The sequence below is a fragment of the Battus philenor genome, unplaced genomic scaffold (genome assembly GCF_028537555.1).
Source record: "Battus philenor isolate CCGP_79_NKW_IND1 unplaced genomic scaffold, ilBatPhil1.0.hap1 SCAF_5, whole genome shotgun sequence".
Classification (NCBI taxonomy): Eukaryota; Metazoa; Arthropoda; class Insecta; order Lepidoptera; family Papilionidae; genus Battus; species Battus philenor.
This window is the reverse complement of record NW_027181715.1, coordinates 1,856,583-1,883,360: the sequence shown is the minus strand read 5'-3', so window position 1 is coordinate 1,883,360 and position 26,778 is coordinate 1,856,583. Positions and strand designations below refer to the sequence as shown.

General features: G+C 31.0%; 2 protein-coding genes across 6 annotated transcripts in view; both read right to left on the bottom strand.

Moving 5' to 3' along the window:
• Nucleotides 1-26,778, bottom strand: part of pot (papillote) — a 101,928-nt gene that overhangs the window by 69,467 nt on the left and 5,683 nt on the right. For all 3 annotated transcript variants that reach the window (XM_068772660.1, XM_068772662.1, XM_068772661.1), the window contains exon 2: nt 5,431-5,496. The gene's annotated coding sequence lies outside the window, so the exon portion shown is untranslated. The remainder of the gene's footprint in view (nt 1-5,430; nt 5,497-26,778) is intronic.
• On the bottom strand, nt 16,594-18,871 carry LOC137929552 (cysteine-rich with EGF-like domain protein 2). 3 transcript variants are annotated; one of them, XM_068772560.1, is made up of 4 exons: nt 18,721-18,868; nt 17,663-18,641; nt 17,547-17,581; nt 17,253-17,341 (listed from the first exon to the last, which is right to left on the bottom strand). In XM_068772560.1, exons 2-3 carry the CDS (start codon nt 18,625-18,627, stop codon nt 17,566-17,568), a joined length of 981 nt encoding a protein of 326 aa, XP_068628661.1. In that variant the 5' UTR covers nt 18,628-18,641; nt 18,721-18,868; the 3' UTR covers nt 17,253-17,341; nt 17,547-17,565. The 3 variants fall into 3 exon arrangements, with proteins under 3 accessions (XP_068628660.1, XP_068628659.1, XP_068628661.1); XM_068772559.1 differs by lacking the exon at nt 17,547-17,581 and having other exon boundaries at nt 16,594-17,341; nt 18,842-18,871; XM_068772558.1 differs by lacking the exon at nt 17,547-17,581 and having other exon boundaries at nt 16,594-17,341.

Below are 26,778 nucleotides of genomic sequence, written 5' to 3'. Positions count from 1 at the left end.
TTCTACGTATCGCTCAAAATCGATATCGCTTATATCAATTCTTACCTGTACAAAGAAACTTATCGGTGCAATAAACTTACTAGCTAGTGATGTTCCTTAAGAATATATATTATTTAAATAATATCTGCAAGGAATAATCAAAATAAAGCTTTCCAACTATTCTTTTGGCAAGGTTTATATATAAAAATTTCTTTTTAATTATTTATAAATGAAATGTAGATATAACATGTTTGAATAGCAGCAATAAAATTAAATTACCACATCCCCTTCAGATTGTGAAATAAAGTTCGACGGGAGTTTTTAAATCGTCATCACCATCATGTATGCCGATAGACGCTTACTATACCTTCGCAAAGTATATTTCTACGTTCATCCTCATAGCACACAAATTAACTACTAGCACAGCACCTTAATAATCTCATGGGTTATGCGTCTACATGGCCAATGTTTACCGTCCTATCATGGCTTACACTGAGTTCTAAGAACCCTGTTAGACATAACAGCTGTGCTCAGTTCTGTAGCCTAGTTTTGTAAAACAAATTTAGTTCGTTAACTGTTTGTGTGTAGTCTATGGAAAGCCTCCCCCAAATTTTGCCACGATTACCAGTCTTGCTCTGTCCACATCCAACGATTTCCTGTGATCTTGTGTTATCGATTCGCTTAGTGGGGGTTTACCCAAAATTTCATCGTTTGTAAAAATAATTTGAATATTAATCAAAACGACTTTTTGAAAGGTCCCGTTAAAGTCTTTTACAGGAATATTAGGAAGTGACTAAAATTTTCTAACAAAGTTAATACATATTTTGAATCGTGTTGCACCTACAAATTAAAGGTGACTTCGGCTGTAAAAAAATCAAATGTAATATAAACAATTTAAAGGATCACGCGATCTTAACTATGTCGGTACACCAATATTTTTAAATAACTGTATATATGTAAAATTATAAGATCGCTACACATTTTAACTTTTGATTATGATAATTCTAAAAGTTTTTTTTTCGTCAATAATATTTGTAAAGAGGTACATCCCTAGCAGAGATACCGCAATCTATTAGCAACGGGCCGTTCTACGGGTTCTTTTTTCAACGCGTCAATGAATGGCCTACGCAGCTTCATCGCCTTCTGTTTATTAACCCCTTTGTCGACTACTGTACATAAAATTGTGAATATTTATGAGATACCTTAAACGCTCGTATCTGATAAATAATATCTGACAGATAACTTAAACGTGTTTTTACTTGCAATCCGGTAATATAGTAGTTTATAGCCAAAGTGAGGTTTCCGAGGTGGCCCACGATCTTTGCTATCTATAAAATGTGTTTAAGCTAAGTTTCATCTTTACCCTGCCTCCTGGAACTAATGGAAATTTCATATGCTTCCCCATAGATTTCTAAAAGGACCAGTATCTTTTTTTACTCCGATCATTTTTTAGGACAAGAATTTTGAATTCACTAAGTTTTTCAGTATAGTTTCTACTACTATGTCTTCTTCCGTTCAAATTTTCTTTTTTTTTTTCTTATTACTTTAATTTATACATTTTTGCCTTCCATCCTTCGCCACTTTTTTACAATATTACATTTTTTATACATTTTATTTCATAATTCTCATTTCATTTTTCTTTAAAAGCAATTAACAAGCACTAACCAAACATGGCCAAATTGTTTTACGGATTAACCATTATGCGTGAATTTCCCGTAATAACAGTAGACGCATCCATGGATGCATCGCATTCCAAGCGACTCCGTAATATTATGATCAAACAGTCGATGGACACGGCAGCAACAATTAGCATCAACACGATAACTCTGTTAGGACCGAGTCCGAAAACACGGGTATATTCCCAAGCGAACTTTATTTAAAATCTCTATTATTGCAGTGAACTGACTTCTAGTAACCACTTAATCACTGGAATTTAAATATACATATTTATAGAAGTGTATATGTATATTAATCATTCAATAATGCTAACTAAATCATAAGTCCGGAGCAGCAATCCAGAATAGTGAAGCTTTTTATTTGTCATGCATGAAAGCTGTTGGTATTTATACAAATTTATAACTTTGCTTAGCTTATACAGCTTCCCGGAATTTTACTCACCTAGCTTAGATCTTTGTACAATAAATAAGCTTCTTAAGAAACGACGGCAGATGCCGTTGTTTATTTATTGGCACAATTGGTTAACCAATTTTTAATACATAACATTCGTCATAATTTTAGCCGTAAGACGTCCATTGCTTGACATAATGCCAACCCCATACCCGTCTTTCGACGACCTTAGTGCTTGGCCAATTGGAAAAAAGTCAAACCAAGGAAATAAAGATAGGGGGAGGCTGTATTTGTCACAAACCTTAGAGGTCAAATCCGAAATAAATGAACACCACAGACATCTTCCCACATCTGTTGTGTCTATGACAACGGATAGGGGACATAGACAAGAGAGGATAAAAATAAATAAAATGTACCTAACCACCTTAAAGTAAGAAGATGATGAAAGAGCAAAACGAAGGATATTGTGAAGGACAAAAGTAAAGAATGAAAGATATTGTGACGCGTGAAAGAGAGTGATAAATAAAGAAAAGACTAAAAAAATAATTGAACAATAAAGTCGCTGATCCCGAAAAAGTTAGGGGTACGAGAGGTCCCCAATAGCGGTGGCCATTAAAAAAAATTGCAAGAGAGGATAAAAGAGCGGAGACAGCGAATGAGACATAAATGTTTAGAGCGCAAACTGTAAACGAATCTTGATTAATAAGGATAGTGTTAGGACCATCTTAGGCCTCCGAAGTAGTTCGAAGAGTTGATCGTCTGAAATGACAGTGGGCGGGGTACATTGCTCGTACAACTGATGACCGTTGGGGCTGATGTCTTCACGAGTGGCGACCATGAGCCGGCAGACATGATTTTTATTCATAAATTGTTCACACCCACAAATCGACATTCATATCAACATAACTTCAGTTCCACTAGTCGGGCCAGTAATTTAAGTTCTAAATGTGAGGTCGACAACACCGTTGTACTTGTAATAATCAGTTGTAACACTTGTAATAATGTGTTGTAATGTTTGTAATAACATGTTGCGAGTGACAGCAATTCGTGTATTATTTTTGACGGTAATTGGAAAGTTCGTTGCGTGTTAATTGATGGTCTTGAACGTGTCACTTTGACATTTGATTGTCAACTTTGTGTGATGTTTACACGCTCATATATATAGTTAATGATAAAAACTTTTCTTTATTGAAATAATCCAGTAAAATTGTTTAGGTTATTTATTTTTTGTTACTAGTCATAGACATTATCGCTATTGTTATTATTCAAAGCTTCTCTCATGTAAATGAGAAAAAAGTGGAGATTTTAATATATAGATATAGAGTTATGGAGGAAGTCCATATTTAACGAAATATCATGCAATTGTGTTAAATATTAATTTATGTGAAGTAATATTTTTAAAAATGTATAAATAAATTTTAAATTAAATTTATTACGAGAAAATTTTTAAAATAAAGCAGTCTGATCTTACAAATTATACGCCATAACTGCATTATTTATAATGAGCCTGGAGTTTCTCGTGTACTCTGCTTAACTAGAATAATGTTCGCTAACAACAGCAAAAACAAACGAAACACACAAGGCGTGGGTGCGTAAACAATTTATAAAAAAAAAAAATATTCACTAGCAAATCAGAAAATTCTTCAGCCGGCCTGCTCTTAAAATAGCGAGCGCTTCGAAAAAAAGATGGCAAAATTACAGTCGCGTCCGCTCCATAAATCTTTAAACATGGACATGCAACATGGCCGACTATATTGTCTCTAGTCACATTCGCATACGAGGTGCACAAGATAGAATATCTATTTGCTCGTTAGGTCATGTATTTATTGCAAATTAATTATAACATACAACAGGGTTGTTTTCTAAATTTTCAACTATGCATATATATTTTACTAGAAATACAAGGTTTTTTAAGGATACTTTTATTCTGACATACTTATGAATTACATAAAAAAATATATAAAATCATCGTTGTTTGAGCCAAAAATCTGCATTTTAAATCATAGCCCCAGCCCCAAAGATGGATCTATGGAAGGATATACTATAATTGCCACGCTTGGTGATCGGAGTTTAGTACGCAAAGGTCGCTGCTGTCCATCCTCAGGAAACTTGTTTGTGAGCAGCGGCAATCCTAAATAATTACTTCAGTGTGAATTAAATAAAAGTGTATACCAGGAATCAAACCCGCGAGCTCCGATCGCAAGACTCAATCTCCCACCACTGGGCTACCAATCATCAAAAATTAAATAATACTCAATACATATGAGACATATTTTATTATTTGTGCTGTATCTTCAAGCGATATAAAGGTTCGGTAGAAATACCTGGTATGGATTGACGTTTTATTCACCAGATAGTTAAGTATTTTTGTGGGTACACATATATTAATTCTAAAACTAGAAATAAAGTGTATTATATAAAAATAAGCCATAAAAATCTTTAACACATAATGTAAAATTGTGATCAGGGAATGTAGATGAGAAAACAAAACCGATCTCTGGAAGAAGATTTACAAATGAGGAAAGAACTTGTGAAAGACAGAAGGAAGGCACAAAAAAACATTGTAAAGGAAGAACGCATTTAACCTAAATTTGAAATTAACGTCCTTTTAGGTGACCTGTCAAGTGACAGTGGGAATAAGAGGTCACCAAAAACAGAGACCTTAAAAAAACAATATGACCCCAGCCCAATAAAGGACATGAAGAAGCAGTTACTTGAACTGCTGGAACTTATCATTTGTTAATCCGATAATAAAAAACTTAACTTCGGCCCTATCCAATTGAAATGAAAACGCGTACCGAGCCCAAGCCGGTCCTCTCCTTACAAGTGTCTAATGTTAAATAAGTAAAAGGTATCAGCCCGAGCTTTATAACTTTTTCAAGTTATAGTTCTAAGCTATGGACTCTATGACAGGCACACAGCATTTGTCAATGATAAAAAAAACCCAAGGGATAAATCCTCTTCTGAATGCCATGCAACCACAGAGCAAAAATAGAATAGATTGATTTCAACCGCAGAGGCTGCCGTCTTAGTATCTACATGTTTTTTTTTTTAATAAGTGCAAAATACTAATACACATTGCACCTAACATCTATAAAGAATACACCAGTTTTTATATCAATTTACTTTTACAACAAACATAAATAAAACTTTAGAAGTAAACATGGATGTAATAGATCGGCAAAACAACTGTGCCTGTTTAATTTGTCTACATTTAAATTTCATATATTACTGTTGTCATTTCAGCACATAGAAGCCCACTGCAAGGTATAGGCGTCCTCTAATATGGGGGGATATACCATACGATACGACGATCGCAACGTGGTGCAGAAGACGTCGCTGAGCATTGAGAATCCTATATTTATATTTTTTTAAAATACTTACAGATAATTTACGAGTTCTAACGACGATCCCTTTGCAAAGGCTTCATCGAAAAAGCAGAATCGTTATCTGAAAAGAGTAAAAACAATTTTAGCACCAACATTTATATGTATATATATATATATATATATATATATATATAAGAGTGTGTTTATGTATATATGTGTATATATATACACATTTATGTGTGTGTATATATATATAATACTTGTTTCCCACAAATATGGTACATCCTATCAGTGGCAGCCCAGCGATAGTGGACTGACTTGCGATAGTAGGTCGCGAGTTCGATTCCCGGATTGTCTCTTTACAAAAGTCGATGTGCAAAGTTTATCACCTTGTACTCTTGTAAATTTACAACGCCCAATTTTTAATATACACTTAATAATTTTTGGAAAACTGTTTATATTCTATATTCAAATAAAACAGGTGTGATAAGAGAACAAATAACGATAAATAAATCGTTATTTTTAAATATTTTTGTCCTATTTTCCTGCTATTATTAATGTCGTATTATTTTCAATTGGTAGAATTATTTATTAAACCTCTAATCATCATCGCGGCGACTATAATAACAAAAGGCTTGTTATTCCGTTTTCAAATATTTATTAACCGTATACGTGTATATACTCAAACATAGTGTTACTGTATTTGGTTATTTTTCTAGGTGACAGCTCTTCTTTTAATAAATATAAACATTAAACTTGTCCACACATTTAATATAAATTTGTATATAGACCGAATCCTTACGAACTAGTTACAACTACCCCAAAAGTAACATCGATATTGAAATAAGGCTAAAACAAAAGAATTTTTTTTTTTTCGATATATAAATATTTTTGTATTTACAATTTGATATTGTTTTCGACCAGTACCACAGTAAAGATGGGTAAAAACGCTTTCGTGCAAAATTACAATTCAAGTCGCCCACAAACCTCTAAATATTCCAAGGAGAGTGCGCTTTTTTGTCGAGAGCCTTTTTCTCGGGACTGCGACCAAGGTCCTGTCAATGTGACTTCTTTGACATTTAGCGGCCGGTTTCGACAGCCTTGTTAAAGATACGAAGTTTAGATTTTAAGGAAATTTGAACATTATCTGCCTTATTTTTAAGGTTGCAAAACGGTATTTGATGAATATGGTTTTTTGAAGCCAAAAATAGTGATGCCGCGAATGTTGTTCCTTTTTTAATATTGCAACTTCGCATGTGAAATAAACTGAAAAAAGAACAGTGTGTGCCGTCTTGCTATTGGAGAGTTTTAACTCATTATACTTACACAAACTCGTATTAAATACTAACATATTTTATAGGTGTTTAATTATGTAAAAACTCTAAAGGTATAAATGTTATTTTTGCTCATTTGTCATCAAAAATAAATTTCTTTTTTTTTTTTTTTTGGAATACGACATGCCTGTAAGTTCTGGCAGAATAAAGTCTGTAGGAACATATAGAAAACAATATCTGATTTTATTATCTTACTATGTTATAATTAAGTTATTTTTTATCTCTGTAACCATTGATTTTTGAATAGATAAAAAATGAGTATACATTTATACATTCACTCGTATAAAACTTTTATACCTATAAATATCATTTTAATATATTATATGTTATTCTAGACGAATGGTCGCCAAATAGCCAAAGAACCAAATATGAATATCACAAAAATTAAAAAAAAATTGTGTTCTAAATCTGCTGGTTTAGTAAATTTTTAATACACTAAATAAATGGTACACTAAATAAAACTAAATTTTACAATTAATCAATATTTATTAAAGCAAACAATGTGATTGTATCTCTTTGGAAAGCTTGAGTAAGTCAGGTTTACACATGTTGTATATATATGTATGTATTGTTTTGTTTTTTTAATTTTAGACACGATTCCAAGTTCTCATCAATGAGACAACTTATCGGACTACTCTTGATAATGTTCAATCTTAAAAACTTTCCTCGCCGCATATATGCAAAACCGTGCTTTTTTAGCTGATCGTAAGTTTTAAATTTCTTTTTTACCAAGTTTTTTTTTTAAATGAAAATATAATCAATATACATATATAATAATTATACGTATCATAAGGCACAAGCTCATCATTATTTCAGCCATAAGGCTTCTATTGCCTTTTATCATTTACTTATAAATTTCCAGTAAAACTGTTGATGAAAGCAGCCTACATCCTGCGTCTTCCAACTACTTCATAAAAGTCGCCATCCTGTAAATTTCCACTCCCGAACTTTAAGGCTCCAGCGGTCATCTGTTACACACGCTATATGGCCAGCCCAATGCCATTTCAACTTCTCGGTTACGTTCGTTCTTGTACAAATCTCCGTATTCTTGTCTTGTCTTGCCTGATCTTGTCTCGTCTTGTGTAAGTCTACTTTGTATTATATTTTTAGAAGTGTTATTCTAATTTGTAATAACCGAAGTTTGCTGCTGAATTTTACTAATATTTATTTAAGACTGTCTTAGCACGCTGGAGGTAGTCGAACGAGATGTTTGTGTACTGAACACTAGTTCCGCATAGCTTCATGCGCCCACGCAATATCTTTGACTAATAGCTAATACCGGGTTAGACGGGATCGGCTCCGAGCGATGGCTGATGTGTTTTATTACTTAGATAACAGCTTTGCGTAAATCCGCAAAGTCAACGGCCCGGTATAAACTACTAAACTATTAAGTGATTATTTTCTTTTCATTTATATCTTAAGCTACATATTTTTATCTAACATACAGGCTTGAAAGAGGGGAATGTATAGTTCATTTGCTAGCAAATAATATTTATTACAGTACAACACCCAGCAATATAGCGAGTAAAAGCGTTATCGAAAATTCAATAACTATTTATTTATTACAATTAATTATTGTTTACGATCTATCCCTGCAGACTTTGTACTGTTATTGTTCTGTTGCATTTCTATAGAAAAAATAAATTCTTGTAACACATTTAAGAATGATCACTTTTTTCAAGGTAATTGTAAATATATTTAAATGCTGTAAAGTTTCCCTTTCGCTCAATTTAATACAATTGTCTCGAAGTAAAAAAGAAAGTAATAAAATCAGTTTTAAAGCCTTGTATCTTTGCTTAAAAATGTCAAACATTACTCTTTAAGTTAGAAAAGTTCCGGTTTGAAAAACCCTTCATAGTTTCTCTTTACAGCAAGGCTTAGGTCTGCCCCAAAGATATCTATGTGGGGAGTTATCATAACTGTCAAACGCAGAGGATGATGCTGCCCATCATCTGGAAACTAATTTGCGAGCAGTGGTAATCTTATGTAATTAATGTCCAAAGAATGAATTATGTAAGATTGTATCCCGGAGGAACCGAATTCGCGACCTACGATCGCAAGTCTCAGTTTTCTACCGTTACCTACCACTGTACAACTTACATACAATAGATGTGGCTAACGGTTTTTATTAGGAAAAAAAATATAATTATGGGCATCTATACGCTAAAACAGATAACTATGAATGACAGTGTGAAATAAATAAACATTATAATATAAGTATTAATTTGAAGTTAAACTTTTTATACAACAGACTATACAGAGGTTATATTATCTGTGAAATATAGAAAATCGGTTGTAATAATCTGTATTACGTTTTTTTTTTTATAAATAATCTGTAGATATCAAATATGCAACAAAATTAAATATTTCAGATCACTGCTAACTATGTTTACTTGAAATATCGATACTGTCAAAAGCACAACATGTACTTTTCTCTTTAGATTTTTGTCATTAGCATATATTCGATAAATTCAATAATAATAGCACCATTCAAACCTGATAATGATTATTATTCAATCTTTAGATGTCAAGAATACATGTTATAATAACTTATATTTACGCGAATATTATTAATGAATTAAAACCCGTCGACAATCCGTAGAACAACATGGCGTCTTATCTTATTATGGAAGATGACATCACTACTGTCAAAATTGTCTGAGAGGACATCGCTATAAATTTTCTTATAACACGTTCTTACTATCGCGTCCTTCAAATTAAGTTAAATATCACAAATCCTTTAATCTATAGAGAAAAGCATTAGTGATATTTAACTTAATTGATGATTTTAAAAGAAACTAAATGTAAAGATGCGACACAGACGGTTTTAAAATGGAGATTGGCTGGACATGTGTAAAGAGAAATGGACTAGGCTAGTAACGGAGTGGTATCCCGGGAACGGAAAAATAAGCAAAGGACGTCAATCGTAACGGTGGCAGAATAAAGTAGCTAGTCCAGAATAGAGAAGAATAGTGGAAAACAGAGGAATTTAAAACTTTAGAAGAGGCATTTGTCAAAATGAAATCCGGTCGCCTAATAGTAATTAAATAATTTGTTAAATGTAATATAGGCGTATTGTTGTAAACTTTTAAACAAATATAAAGGCTTGTTTTATTCCATTTTACTAGAAATTATCTTGAGTCCAAACAAAAAAGAATTGTAAATACTGCAGTGTTTTAATTTCTTTGAAGAAGTCTTATTAAAACGTTTATCCTTCTTTATTAAAGCCAATTTAAAAAAATAAATAGACTAATTCGAGAATATTCCAACATTCATTAAAAGGTCAATGTGCAATTAAGGCGGTTCGTATTTCGAATCTGTACTCAAGTCGAACAAATCGACAATGAAACCCTTCCCTAGCTAGACAGGTCGTGTCGTAACGTGTGAAAGGTACTTAACTGTAATGTCTGCGTGAACGGTAAACCACGATCTCGCCGTGTGCCATAACAATGCACCGGCGGAGAATGAATGTTATTGGCTAGACTTGTTCCGTTACCCTTACCGCCCTAAGCGTATAAGGTGTCAAAGTTTGACATCTGTCAAAACGTTACGATTGGAAATTGTTCGCTATATTTGTAAATAATAATATTATTATTTCCCTAATAACATTAGTTTGTCCAATTCTCAATAATGATTGGTAAAAACCTAAATTTTCTTATTTATTTACTCTTTATTGTACGTCACAGACTATAAAACGAAATCAAGTGAAATACGCAAAAGATGAAGTATAACAGGCGATCTTATCTGAAACAACAATTTCTTTCAGGTAACCATTGTTTTTATTGAGTTGTGGTAAAACTTGCGATCGTGGGTTCGATTCCCGGGAACTTATATTAAATCACACTTTGTGCATTAACTATATAAGATTACCACTGTCCACTAATAAGTTTCCATAGGATGGACAGCAGCATCCTCTGCGTACCAAAATACCATGTTGCAATCGCCAACTCGGCTGCCAATCATGGCGTTTATAGTAATCCACACATATATATTTTAGTTACAAGCCTTTGCTTTGCAGTGGACCTCAAACGACGAAACCATCATTACTACAGATGAAATAAAGCAAACTTATTTAATATATATTATTATATAAATTACATTATTTGAACGACTTATATGACGTAACATTTCTGGAGGTCAATGACACAAAGATTTATAATCATCTATAATAAATGACCAAGCAACATTAAAGTTATATTTTATACATTAATATATTTTATTAATTATTTCTCTTGTAATATCTGACAACACCGTGCAAAATTTTATGTTACGTAACATTTTCCAAGACATTCTACAAGAACGACGATTGAAGATAATAAGAAAGGCAAACATAATTATAACATTGCATACACTCGTTATAATTTAATTTACCAAAAAATGCACGTAACACAATAGATCGCATAAAAAAATCACGGCACCCGATCAACATTCAAGTTATCCAACGGAATGAAAGTGAGACGTCACGGTTACATTTATTATGACAGTCGACAAATTCTCACATAATCAACAATGACAGTGATTTGTTTGAGGCAAACTAGAAAGCGTTCGTGTATTGTTTCTCATAAGCCGTTTTTTTATTTCTTTACACTCGTTGCGATCATTCTTTCACTAACTTTCTAAGAACATTTTCTAGCAAATTAATATTTTATATTTATTCTTTGATAGAATGAAAATAAACATAAGTGTTTTTTATTTTATATTTACGCATTTTTCAAATAAAATAAATATTTAAATCGCTTATACTGAGAACCTCCTGATGTTATCTTGACATAATTAACGAAAATAATTAAAGTATTAGTGTCTTTATATTTCATTTTTCATGTTTTGGTCTCTTGTAATTAAAAAATACGTCACAAGGTGAATTATAAAAAAAAGGTCTATCATTGTACCACATCTATTTTATTTCGTAAATCCTTCGTTCGAATTTTCTGTATTAATAAACAATAAACATGATACTAATCACGCATTAGACTTTTATTAACAATGAACGAGTGTAAACTATAATATGGATAAAAAGAATATAATTCCGTCCGTTTTAGTATCCTTCTTAAATGTAGCGAATCGTTATGTCATATTTCGGAAAATCGTAAAAAAAAATATCTAATTGCCGATAAGAATAATTATAAATTATAGATATAAGTTACTACTATACAATGATGGTGATGGTTTATGCCTATTGAGTGACACGTTGATGATGTTTAACCATGATAATAGTCTGTTCTGTGAAATATTTATTGTAATTATGTGTTATCTGTGAATTTTTTTGTCTACGAAAAATGACTTAATTATTTTTAATCTATAGTGTTTTTTTAAAAAAAAAACACGATCAATGACATAATTTTAATAAGTGTATATTGCGAAGCAGAGTCAAAAATAAAACAGGTTAAAAAAGTTGGCAATCAATATGAATTCTATTATAAGTGTCAATGTTGAATAAATAAATTTCATTTTTATCTTTTTATACATGCATCGAAAACAAATTCTTTTTTTTTTATTTAAAATTTAAAAAAAATCACACATTTGGTATATGCTTTTGTAAATAATATACATAAAATATTTATATTACACATTCAACATACTTCAAGGTATACTAGCATTTCAAGAAATAAATATGAGAATTAGATGTTCAGAGATAAACTTGGATTTGGTTTATGCTCTAAATAAGTTTTCGGCTTAATGTTTGCGTAATGTCAACACAATTGTCACGGTCGTCACCATGGTGCTAACTACGGATAGATGTTACATTAGGAATGCTAAAATGTTGTCTGCACTGTCCAGTTAGCGGTGGATCTTCGCGGAAGGGAAACGGGTCGGACGAGTTCCAACACGCTCGAGATTAGATATCTTACGTATATCTAGCTTGCTTTTCTTGTTTACGGCGTCGACGGCTTCTTGCATTTTTATGAATGCACTCTTAATTATGTGTGCAATTATAATACTGAGACCAAATCGTAAGGTAAATTTGTTTAAAAATGTAAATTCTTTATTTTTTCTTCCATACCATTTTCGTTCCCTTCAAAGATAAAACTCACTTTTGCCAACGCTTTTTCCAGTCAACAATTGAAAGTCTTTTATATATAGCCTTAGAGACCTTCAATTCAGTTTTTTATCTCTTCAATAATCAAAACGGCGTTTCCGCATTAACCTTATGAGTTTGCTGAATAGCCAGAACTCGCACGGAGCCAAATCAAGCGAATACGGTTTTTGCGGAACGATATTAGTCCCTCATACAAAAAATGTAGCCGGTATAGATAGAGGACGTTTGCCTTAAAACTTTATAATAACTATACTCCAGGACCACCGTGAGAGCCACGACTGGGTTCCTTTTTACCGGACTTTCTCTACTGCCGAAGTGGAATTTACACATTCAGTAGAGAGTGCCTAGACTAAAACCTCTTTTGAATGACTCGCTTCGTGAAATATGTATCTTATAATAAGTTATATAACAGAATAATTTCCAGCAAAGAAAAACCAGTGGTCGTGTGACCAAAAGCCGAGATTCCGTGACGCATGCAATCGTGTTTACGATTCGTCGGAACTAATTTAAATGGCCGAGTCGTTGGTTTACATCACATCTAAAATACTCAGTATTCAAACAATATAATTATATCATAATCTCAATTAAGACACAGTGTTTTTCGAAAGAGAATCTTAATTAGTTTTTTTTTATAAAAATACATGATGTGGTGATCAGTTATAGTTGTAAAATCTTAAAAAAGGTTTCACTAGTAATAAGTTACGTAATGATAATACAGTAAGAAATAGCGTTTTCGAAATTCGAATTTATGCATATTGTAGTAAATTAATAAATTAATTATTGTTTGCTATCTGTCCTTGCAGATTGCACTGCTAAAAATTATTAAGCCTGACGTATTCCAGTGGCAAATATAAATCAATGTAACATACTTCAGAGTTACACGCTTTATAAAGTATAGTTGTGTGTTAAGTTTACATAGCTTTTTCTGATATATGTGCTACATATTCACTTTTATACCAACTACCAATCACCCTGTATATGAGAGATTGTACCTACTCATCACGATATCTCAGGAATCATTAGGCTTAGAGAATAAAAAATTTAGTAGAAATATTTGCTTTGCGTAGTATTGGTCAGCTAAGAAAGGACTTTAAAATTCCACTCACAAGGAGGTTGAGGAGGCATTCGTTAAGTTCGCAAAGCGTACGGAAGACATATAGTTATAAATACATGTTATATATTGATAGTAAGTTATAATGACTAGGCCGACAGCAAACCAGCATTATGTAAATGTTACTTAGTTCCGATTTAAAAAGAATAAAGAGAGTCAAATTCTTTTCTTAGAGTAGTTAAGCATTATATTGTGTCATATAATATCAAATAAATAGTGAAAAAACCATTAATGGTGTTACCATTTAAAAAAACGATCTATTTACCAAAATAGTTAATTAGTTTCTTCAACATCTAAATGTAACAAAGATTTATTGTATGTATACAAAGCAACATTATTATCGTATAGAGAACATATATTTCTTTTACACATTCCCTTGTGAACACCGCAAACCATTTCAAATCAACGTATACCTTGTTGCGATATTACTATGTACTTTGCGGCTTACCGATATAGCCAAGGGCAAAGGTAGTTAAATATAAATGTGTCGAGCATTTACTTAAAACGTGCTTTATCTCGCGAAATAATATTACCTCTATATTTAAAAATATATTAATATGTTCATATCTCCGAGAGCTATAAATTCAGCCCTCTTTTGTTAAAAAAAAGTCTTTTTCAATTGATAATTTATATATTTAAAAAAGAAACATCTTTGAACGTCAACGATTTTTTAAAAATAAAGTTTCAAAATCCTTTACAATAATTTGGTCAAATCTGACATGACACCAACAACACATTACATAACACGTGGGCAGTGATTGACAGTTAACATCACAGCGCAAGTCACGAAATCCAGCGTGTTTAAATATAAATACCGAAATAAAAGCATTTGGTATAAAAATTACATGAAACCGATAAGGGTTCTGAATTTAGTATAAATTATAACATATAATAATTTGACACATTTAATAAATAACAATGTTTAGTTTATTAAAATTTTAAAAAATGCCTTGAATTAATATGTACTTTTTATTAAATTTTTATAAATATTTGTAAAATTAATATTATTTTAGAAGATGTATTTATTACTTGCTAATCCAAGCACACATTATACGAGCAAAATTAAAAAGCATATGTTTGGCGCCGTTCAGAGTACATTTAAAATGCGAACGCAAAAAGCGTGTCATGGTCGATTTACAATACGTTATTGACAAGTACAGCTACATAATACCGCCTGTTAACTAAGTGTTTAGATATTTATCTATAACGCATTGTGTTAAAGATAGATATCTACCTTTTTTATTAACCAAATAATGATTTGGAAAAAATTGTCAATATTATAACTAAATAATACTGTATGAATAAAGATTATACATCAAGTTTTTTGTCTTTTAATCACTGTGCAAATATACTTACACTTCAGTAACCTTTTGTAAAATTTAAAAAAAAAACCCGCGTTTAAAAAAATTTAATTGTCAATATTCGTAACACAAAAGTGCTGAATTTGTTTATATATACACTTACAAGTTTTAAATTTATCACTAAAATTGATTTTTTATGAAAGCAACAAGGTACCAGATAGTTGTGACGCATTATCAAAACACAATAGATCAAGAAGACTAAATTCAGAGTTCGACGAAACTAAATTTAATATTTATTAATATTTCTGATATATGCTAAATTGGACGAATGTTTGCGGTAATAGATTCATAAAACCATCTCAATTCGATAGGCCGAGGTAATATGTGACTAAATATATCTCGTAGAAAGACGTTATGAATTACATTTAATTTTGATTAAGACGTCACTTTCGGTTTCACGAAAATAATATTAAAAGTTATACCGCAAAGTTGAATTCTTCAAAAATAAATAAATTATAATTTCACTAAAAAAATAAAAAAAAAAACAATTATATTGTGGTATATTTTTATTATACATCCGGCGAATATTAACAGCTCAGTAAGGCCACAGACGGGCGTATCGACCTTAAAGAAGCAACGATCAAGGCAAAACAAATATCGGAAATTGTGCAATGTAATCCTAAACCAAATGCTGCTATTTCTTAACATTACTAAAAATTAAATAAAAAAAAATAATATCACTTTCTATTACAACCTAAATATATAACAAATAAAAATATTTTGCACAGCGACATTGTATAGTTAATCTGTGCGGATATTAGTTCGGCTTTAATTATTTAAATTTCATTTACAAATTAATTTACAAAAGGGTGTTAAAGTAAAATTTACTCATAATTAATTCGTTTTAATACCCGATTTAATTTCTGGTAGCATTGATTGTGACGTCATTATATTCCATTTACGCGCGAATATATAAAACTCGTTCGAAACATCTCACTTAATGAGATGATGATTTTGAGAATAGTGATCATTTTGAATTATAGATAAAATGTAGTTTTTTTTAATAGTTATCCACATTTATTTTTATTATATTTCAGTGTTCTATTCTTTTTCTAGTAAAATTACTAGAATAATAGAGATAACCTTTAAATTTCAGTCACAAGTGGGGAAATGCTGTCATATAACATTTTATATGTTATAGGTATCCATTGTAATCAGGTGATTGTCCTTTTTATTTTGTCTGTTAAACTAAAATTAAAATGCAGCAATTTAGAAGTAACCTCACTATTTTGATTTATGTCAGTTTTACTAAAATTCATCTTTAGTAACTAATGTACACAATGTATTTTTGTTTAAAATTTGTTCTTTAATGATTCAATGTAAAATTATATAAATTGAAAGCATGGTTTATTCAAATAAATGACACCACACAATTATTCTTACAATTTTACCTTAAACACAGATAATACACACACATATACATAATGTGATGAGAGATAGATAATTCATAGATTTCTTTTTTAACTTTTATGAATGTCCTGTTTTTTCCTTTGCTTAATGTAGAATTTTTACTTAATATAATAACTATTTAGTTAATTACACATTAAAATAAATATATATTTAACTGAAAATTTTCACATCATTATGTTATTCAAATTAAATAATATCATTCTGGTATACAAATTAAATAAAGCTCATATTAATTATAATATTAAGTGCTTTAAGCAAATATAATGCTTAGTAATTAAAGTCATAGTTTTAATTTACAAATCAGATAGTAAGTTAAATAATTCAACTATTCTGAAACATTCATACATACTTTTAATATTTATGCAGATACATACACACAAATATAGGATGTAAAAAGTCCCATAATATCATACAATATTTCATAAGACATCACGAAAAATAAATTATCAAATTTAAAACTAGGAACAACTTAAAAATAGTTTACATTTTATATAATAATATTGTTATAAGAATGTTCATTACTTTATGAATAGAACAATTGGGACAAATCATAGTCTTTTAGGTTCACTAAACCAGTGTGACCATTTATCATACAGTAATATTCAGCTCCAACAATGTATGATAGTACCATAATCCCTACAATACTTCCGAGGGATGTAGACTTCGGTAACAATATACCCGTTGCTATCAAAAGACCTACATAGGTCATGTACCTGAAATAAAATATACAAATTACAAAGTTACTACAAGAAAAATTATTTTAGTAATTAATGCATTACCAAATTAAACTTATTTTTTTATAACATGACAAAAATATAACACATTTTGAAGTTACAGAAATAAATACCATAAAATATTGTTTAAAATAAATATTGAATATAAACTATATCCCCACCACCAAAAATAAATTTCATTTACCTATAAAACATTCAATGAATTACAGCTCCTCTTTTCTGTAAGAAATTTATAAAAAGAAATTAAAATAACTCACAAATGTTTAACTGTAAAAAAATTATAATTGAAATAAAAATTACCTAGTGGTTGTTAATTTTTCAGATTGATCTTCATCTTCTCTGTCCGCAATACAAAATTCTCCTTTCTTAGAGTAACCTTTGGCACATTTTCTACACATATCCGGTCCATCACCATGGCATCCTTGGCAGGACTTGTCACATGTTATACAAGCATAAGATCCTAGGGAGTTAACACAAAACTGGTCCTTTGTGCACTTGTTTAGATCATCACATTCATTAATATCTAAACAACCTTCATCACTGTCAAATGTGTACCCGGGTTTACAAGCAGCACAGTCTTTCTGAGTACCTTGTCGGCAGCCTCCTAAACAAGACCTGTGGCACATTGAACAAAGCATTTTGTTGTCATCTTTATATGATAAGTAGTATCCAGTGTCACAGCTTTCACAATTAGTTCCTGTGTACCCTGGATCGCACAGGCATGTCCCATTTCCCTTTCTGGTTCCATCACCTCTACATTTCCCATTCCCATTACAGATATTGTTAAGGTCACTTCGGCATGGTGTACAATGCTTACCATAATGATGTTCTGGACAACACACTCTCATTTTGTCTATGCAAATGTAAGTAAAGAGATCAGCGGACTCATCAGCATCTTGTGCCCACCATTCCTCAATAAACTCTTCAGCTTTTTCCGCCATATGATGACATTGTACTGAGTGTTTCTTCTCCTCCTTACAAACACCATCCTGAATGTCAATCAGACGCATTTCACTACGCTTATATGATTTTTTTAATTTCTCCTCTTCCCAGGCGGCATCACCTCCTTCATATTTTCCTCTGGAAGTCCGATCCAAGCCCCTTTTGAAGGATTCCACAAACAATTTACAAGCTTGGCAATCTCCGAGATTTTTTGACTGCGTTAATATATCGGGGTTTATAACAGGCGCATTTAAATTACCAAAGGCCAGAGGAATTAAAACTGATAACAGAAAGAAGTGCGATGATATCTTTCTTAACTCCATTCTTATAATAAAACCTGTAAATTAGAAACACCGGTATAAAATTTTTAATAGATAAGAATTTTTGTTATAAATGACAAGCCTTTTTTCACATACACTAATTCAGTTATATGTTGGTATTTTATTTAATTCAAACAGCACTAATCACACAACCACTGTATTAAAAATAAATGTGAATGCTGTACGTTGGCGATTATTAAACATGCAAAATACTGACGTGTTGTATCGTCACTTGCTGTGGGCTTTGACGTTTAAAACAGCTGTGAAGCCAGTCCGCCATTTTACAATACACGTTTCGTTTCGTTAGAAGTGAACACACTTCTATTTGTTCAAAATATTCGAAACATCCTGTTATAATATATTACCACGATATTGTTTAATACATTATAGTTAAAATTATGTTATTTTTTATAAATGACGGAAGAATAATATTATAATGTTTGTGAAGTTATAAATTAATTTACAATTACAATATTTGGTAAATCGATTGAAAGTTGTAGTCAAATGCTATTGACATCAAACTTTGTATTAAAACTTTAATTAAAAGAAAAATTATAATGGGCTTCCTAAATCGTCCTTAATATCCTTTACTTACAAGGCAATCTAATACTTGTGCTGTACGTAAATGGTATGTCCATGTCACCCACACCATACGCCTACAATGACATTTCGTAAACTTATACGAATTTTATAAATCTGTACGTGGGTAGTTATACAATATTTCAGAAACGCCGTCCGCAAAAACAAGCCATGTTTCATTTCTTTATTGTTTTTTAGTTTAATTTTTAATTTAAAATGCTAGTGGACGAAGCTGCAGCCTTTGGCATTTGGTGCCGAAAACTTGTTAAATAGCGATTACAAGCCCGTAGACGTGGCATGAGTAAGCACGTAGATCAAGTCGCTGAATGTGGGGAATTATAGCGATCTTTGGACTCTCACGTTACAAAACGATAAATTTCATAATAAACAAATTTCCTATGTACAAATGCTGTACCATTGTGTGGTCTATGAAATAGTTAGATATATTTGAAACGGTTTGTTTACGTGAAAGTTAAATACACGCATATAAGTTCTCTCAAATCTGTGTCTCAACAGAATAAAAGTGATGTAAATCGTCGATCTACATAGAAATCCCTTACAGCTAATGGTCTGAGATAAAATCTACGCAATAGAGTATTTAACACAGCACAAAGCCAAAAACATGCGTTCAATACAACTAAAAATATATTCTGCATATTAAACACAATTTTTTTTTTACTTTTTTAAGGACATGAATATGAGAAACGTTTATAAGAGAATTCAATTGAATGAATTAAAGGAGGTCTGGACTACTATTATTCATGGTACATTGTCCGTACCATGAAGCTTTGATATCGATCCAGCGATTTTTATCGTATCGTATGCATTATCCATCATTCAGATCACGCCCTTTACATTATTTTTTTATTTTATACCAATGATAACTTAATCCTGAATCCCCATTATGATGAACATGGCCATGTTTATTTTTTTTAAGGTTTTTAATACAAGATCTCATAAAATAAAGGTTATGGTTGATTAAACGGAAAATCTTATTAGTTTTTAACAACTTCACAGTCAATTAAGTTTAATTTTTTTTTTTTGGTTATTAGTAAAAATATGATTCTTTAATGTCGGAATACACAAGCGTGGGGCTTACGCTTTTTGACATATCACGTATGTTCTAATGTCTTTGCCATACGTGCGGAAAAATTTTGCTGTCTGTGATTGGTTATAGATTGCTTTAAATGTGTGAATGTACAGTTTAAGCCTTTTACACTTATTTCCAATCAACCAGCATAAAATGATCTGATCAGAAATATTTTAAGTTAATTTATTTTTTCTACAGAAATGCGACAAGTTAATAACTTCTGACAGTATAAAGTCTGCAAGGACAGATAGTAAATAATAATTAATTTTACGGCTCCTTTATTTAACAAAGTGTTTGGACTCAATGTCGAGAAAACCTACTTCCACTTGGTATATTTTCGTTATTAACTCACCGGAGTTTTAAATCTTGGCGTGGAACGGAAAACGCATATATTTCGAGAGCATACATACAAGAGTCATTCCACCCTTCCGCGAGAGCATATTTTGAATCTGGAAGTCCATAACAGTTCTAATGTACCTTCCACTCGTCTCATATAACAAAAAAAATTATAAGTAACCAAGACCTACTAAATCGACTAAAATCGGGCATTATTAGCCTTTGTCATTCATATGATTACGACTAAAGTGCATTCTTCATTTATTCATTTTAACCGTAGGCATTGCTGAACGTAGACTTTCCCCATAGATTTCAAATTGTCTGCCTGGTCCGTGATCTCTACTCCAGAACCTTACGGCCCCAGCGGCTTGTTCTGCTTGCTTTGTGGCTTACACGCTGCTGCTATATAACTATTATCCATTACAAAATATATCGGAATAAATTTCACTGTACGTATATTATAAGGCATAATAATTAACCTAAAGAAAAAAAAACTAATAATTCTCAACGAACGAGTAAGCATGGTATCTAAGACATAAAAAAACATCACTGACCAGAAATAAAAAAGACAAAAACCATGAATGGCTATTTGCGTGAAGTCTAAGCCGAGTACTATTGTATTAATAAGATAAACAGTAAATAAAAGAAAATAAAACATAATATGCCTGCATCGGAACGCGCTTTGAACGCGCATTGGACGGTTTCTAGACGGCGTATGGCGCATAATATTGGCGCCCTTATAAAACGCAAGCTTATTGTAGACCAAACAATAGGCCATATATATTTTTAACACATACATGCTTCTTTAAATATTTATATTTTTATTTTACGCAATACATGCAACAGAATTATTAAAAACGGTAGGTTATTATCGATTTTATGTTCTTCCCTATGAAATTATGTCTTCGTTTCGTTTTTTTTTTAAATTGGCAAGACACACTACACGAAAAACGGTTGCTTAATTAAGAGTAGCGATTGGAAAGTTTCCGTCATTCGGCATACCTTCCTAACCATGCACTGATTCGCACTTGTTTAGTAATAAGTACAACTTCTTGCAAAAAAAATTCAACGCCACTTCGATGTTGAATTTTTTTTTTCTTGGTCAACATCGTGGTCATTGAAGAAATAGTTAGATATAGGTAAGTAAAACGATTAGTTACACCATAATGCTCTTTATTAGACTAATAGATGGACCGTATGAATAGTAAAGACATTAAAATTATGATTCACACAAAACGACGGTAAGAGCTAGAGTTAGTTTGATATAGTAACTAGGAAATTAATGTTGAAATTAAAATGGTAATAAAGTATAAGGTAAATAGTATGGCGAACAGTAATAATAAATAAATCGTTTATGGCAAAGATCTGCTACTACACAGATTTAATAACAATATTTCCAAAAAAAGTATATTATTGTGTCCAAAAATATTATACTTATGTAAATGCGTGAAATTAAAAATTGTAACAAATTCGTGATATCTCGCTACCAAAACTTTATTAAAGTAAACATTAAACTTTTTAAAAAAAAATATTTACTTTTATTTGAATAATATAATATAACAATAAATGTTAAATAAAACTTTTTAAAAGTTTAGCTGTTTAGTAATTAACAATAAGAATCTTTAAAGGCATTATTACTTTTTATATGTAATTACGGATTAAATATGTACATACGTTTGTCATAGCTAATGTAAAAACGCATAATTATATATTTAACGTAGCAGTGCTATAAAGTTTATAGCACCTTAGTTTATAAGTCGTTTTCGCGGATTGCGTTGTTTAATAGGCTTGCAATTATATAGTGCTTTATTTCTACAGCTCCTAGTTAATTACTTGAATAACACCATTCATACAGTGCATATAAATTTACAAGGAATGCTGCATAAGTTTTAACGACTTCTATTCTCGAAATAATATAGTGAATAACCTCTAAGTGTTTCTCTCCGTCGGATAAAATAGCATTTTCAAGACCATTTTTAGTATTGATGACGAAATAACAAAATAATTTAATTCGCGTAACAAACACACTTAAAGATAAATGTTTTTGCAGAAAGCTGCGTACACAGTGCTTAAAAATTACCAATTTCCAAACTATTGTGACCGTACTCAACTTTAGTTCTAGTTTGAAAATAAAATATATGGGATTATAAAAACTGTATATCATAAATGTTGTCATAATTTTTTTTACGTCAGTATTGCCACAGTGGCAATACTAACCTTATATCATTAATAACAAACGGGGCTAAAATTATTGATCACAACTCTTGACTTTGTGCTTTGTATCTTAAATTTTATAAATTACATTAGATATAAAAAAAATGTAAATCATCATAATTCGCATGATCTTTTAAAACATATCTTTAATAAAATATGTCATTTATGTTGTAATAAGATCTTAATCGTTTATTTTGTTGACTTCATTATTCTTAAAAGTAAAGACTTTACACTTTTTGTGTAAGTATAAAAAAGTGCCATTGTCAAATAGACAACTATAGCTTAGCGGGAATCTCGCTACCACAGATTATCACGCATACCATCAAAATGCACAGATAACTTTTACAAGAAGTTTGCACCGTCATCCCAACTATAAGAAACTGACGTATCAGATAGCACGAGTAATTAAGCACTGATTTAAGATAGAATACTCAACAGAATAAATTCTTTATACAAAAGGTTATTTGTCCGAGTTTGATGGATGTTTTAATTATTTGATGATATATCTGTAACATTGATATAATTGATGATTGCTAACTGTACAATGAATTAGTTAATATATTGAAACTTTTTGTAGCCCCCGCTATTCGAGACTTCGTTCCACCCCCTATTTTGTTGGGAACAGGGATTTACTTTCTTTATTAAGTTTTTCACTTTCTTTTTATTATTTTCATACTCTTCTTCCACTCTTCACAATCTCTATCATTCTGTACTTCATTCCATAATTCAGTCAGTTTTTCTCTTTCGCTCTATTATACTTTCGTCCATCCTCAATTACTGAAGTTTAGTTTATTATACAATTTATATATATCACAGCTTTTTTAGTTAATTTTATATCTCATACCTATATATCACAGTTCTCTTTTTCTCTCATTTTCAACATTATTATTTACATATTTATTTTATTTCTTTTATAATTAGTTTTAATACACATTTTTGTATTATTATTGTGTGTTTTTTTTGTATATATTTTATTTTCAAATCACATCATTTTATAATAAACATGAAAATCTGGATGGGATAATGTTTGACAGCTTCGTCAACTTATACAAAATTTGGTGAATTGGAAATTCACAACTATAACTAATTTTACTCACAATACTGGATAAGTCTTTATGGTTACACATTTACCTTATTAATTAAGAAAACTTTTCGTCTAGACCAAAGTAAGCATTTATATCTTTAATAAACATTGACTTTAAACTCTGGGAGAGTTGATTTTTTTTCGACATACTGAGGAATTCCAAAAAAACGGTTTCTAATATTTTTGAATTTATTTAACATGATTGTAATTTCAATTAATGTAAAATAAAACGCTTACATAAGTAAGTTAAGATGATACAAGTCATATTGCGAGTTATAGGCCATGCCCAAATAGCGCCAGGATGACTGATCATCGTGTAAAAACATTTTATATAATAACCATAAAATTAGAAGATATACATAAATGTTACAAAAAAGGGCCGGATATTGACTAATAAATAACATAAATTCATAAAGAAAGAAAAAAATTATAGGGATTGAAAAAAATTATTATATTATTAAATAAAGATATTAAATATTTTATAGACGGCATATTCGTACCTGAGTCACCACATGACGTCAGTATTGCAAATGCCAACTGGCCGGACGAGGCCTTGCGACAACTTGGCACCGCCGTGTACCTACAAATCGCGATTTATGTTGGATCTACGAAAGACTTGTGTTGTAAGGTTACAGAAATGTGAATAAATGTTATAAGCGATGAACAAATTTTTGTAACAGCTTATTACACCCTTCGTGGATTACGAACAGAAAAAAAGGATTAATAAATAGAAATAAACCTTTTTTAAAAATGGCTTTGATTTTGATACAAATTGAAAATTAATTTATTATGCGTCATCAATTTCTTCAACAATTTCATTTGATTTTGGAACCCTTCGTTGATGCTATCATTGCGGCATAAATATATGTGCCACTGGGCATAAAAAATAATACTTTAAAAACTGAACTTTTTACCACAGTAAGCATTCAAAAAAAAAGTCCTTTAGCCATTTTTCTGTTCAGAGGTCGTTTCAGGCTATTTAAGCCTACTATGAGGTAAAGACCTCCGCCAGAGGTATTTATGGGGGGGGGGGGGGATATACCAAATTCGCCACGCACGGTAGGTTGGCAATCACAGTGTGGTATTATGGCACATAGAGAAGGCTGCTGTCTTCCCTGTGAAAACTTTTTTGTGTGTGTGCAGTAGTAATTGTATATATAAAATGCACAGTGACACTTATTTAAGATCGTATTCCAGGAGTCGAACCTGCGATCGCATGTCTTAGTCCTCTTCCGCTGGTCTACCATTGCTTCTTTTCAGTACCAAAACTTAATTAAATGTTGAATTAAACCATAACAAATTTCAAAAGAATGCATAATTTAAATTACAAATAATATTATTTTCTTAACGCAGAATTACTTCAATGGTACATTATGTAACTAAACGAATAGGCACTGTTGCGTTTTATAACTTCGAAAACATCTTTATTTCCGCAGTAGGACGATAAAATCTGATCTTTACTGCCCTGAGAAGCTATAAAACCGAACGGGACAATGCCTCCCGCCGTTGTGGAATATTATAACTAAAAAGTAAAGAGTAGCGCTCATTGTGAACTAGAGAACTGGTCATCGGTAGACTTATAGTGAAAACATTTTATTTTTAACGAACTACCAAGTTGTAAACACGCCCACTATAATGTCAATAAAATGTATATTTTTATAAAATTGTTAACAATAACATTCTTAACAAGCGTGTCGAAAAATATAGTAAATTTACTATGACATGTTTTACGCTAAAATTCTAGAGGAACCGGAAAGTAAAGTCACTTTCTTAAGTCAAATTCACACGACTACATTTTTAACAAGTTTTTATATTTTATCAACAATATAATCACTTTCGTTATCAACAACCTTTCGCCATCTAATATATATACAACGTCTTCCGAGTACATAATGAGCAAATGACAATCAAATATCGAGATGCGCAGAAACGACATTACTTTCCGGTCTACCTAATAAATAAAAACAACGACGAATGTTAACTTGTAAAATCATCTAAAATATGTGGAAGAAAATGGCAACATTAGGATAGACAAATGAATGAATTAACATTTGTTGACAGGTGACGGTGTTCTGTGGTTAAGAGGAGTTTTAAGTTGTTATATTAATTAAAATTTTAGAAGTAAATTCATTGAATGTTTTTTCTATTGAGCATTCCACATATATCTCGCTATACAAACGTTTATTAACGAAAGGCATTTGTTTTAGTCTTCTTCATAATTCTAAACGTGTCGTTGAGTTTAATATTATATACAAGACCTTCTATTTCTGCAATTTAAAAATTAATTCAGAACACATAACATTAATCTGGTTAAAGGGGAAACGTAAGTGAAATTAATGATTTAATAAGATTATTCATCTAATGTTTACCTAGCTGGTAACCGCAATTAAAAAAATCTTATTCTCTAAATTTCAAATATAAATTTAATCGACGTTGATGTATTCAGATATAAAGTGTTATAACGCATAATGTGATTTCTAAAAATATAACTATTAATTCTCAAGTTTAACCTTCATGTTTATAATTCAGTAATGCTGTAATATTCTCCTTTAACAGGAAAACCTTTAAACGGTTCCTTTTACTTAAAAAAAATTATATTTCATTTTTCCGGTAAACCAAGATATGCTTTTTGCGCTTTTTATTGATTACAATATTATGGTCATTTTCACTGACATTATGAAAACCAAATTTTGCGTTTTAAAACGAATGTCATGTGGCTCCTAATATTATACAGAAAAGTGCAGCACTTTGTCTATTTCATTGTTCTTAATCTATTATATACATGCTTAGTATGAGAGAAAGAGCATGATTATACACTTTTTTCTTTATTTTTAAATATCTATTAATGGAT

What these genes read in the sequence shown, in the direction of transcription:
- LOC137929552 (XM_068772559.1), bottom strand. Translation starts at nt 18,627, where the DNA reads ATGGAGTTAAGAAAGATATCATCGCACTTCTTTCTGTTATCAGTTTTA. An exon ending in GAAAAATTAACAACCACTAG is followed by an intron (nt 17,342 to 17,662) that starts GTAATTTTTATT and finishes ATTTTATTTCAG; the next exon opens with GTACATGACCTATGTAGGTC.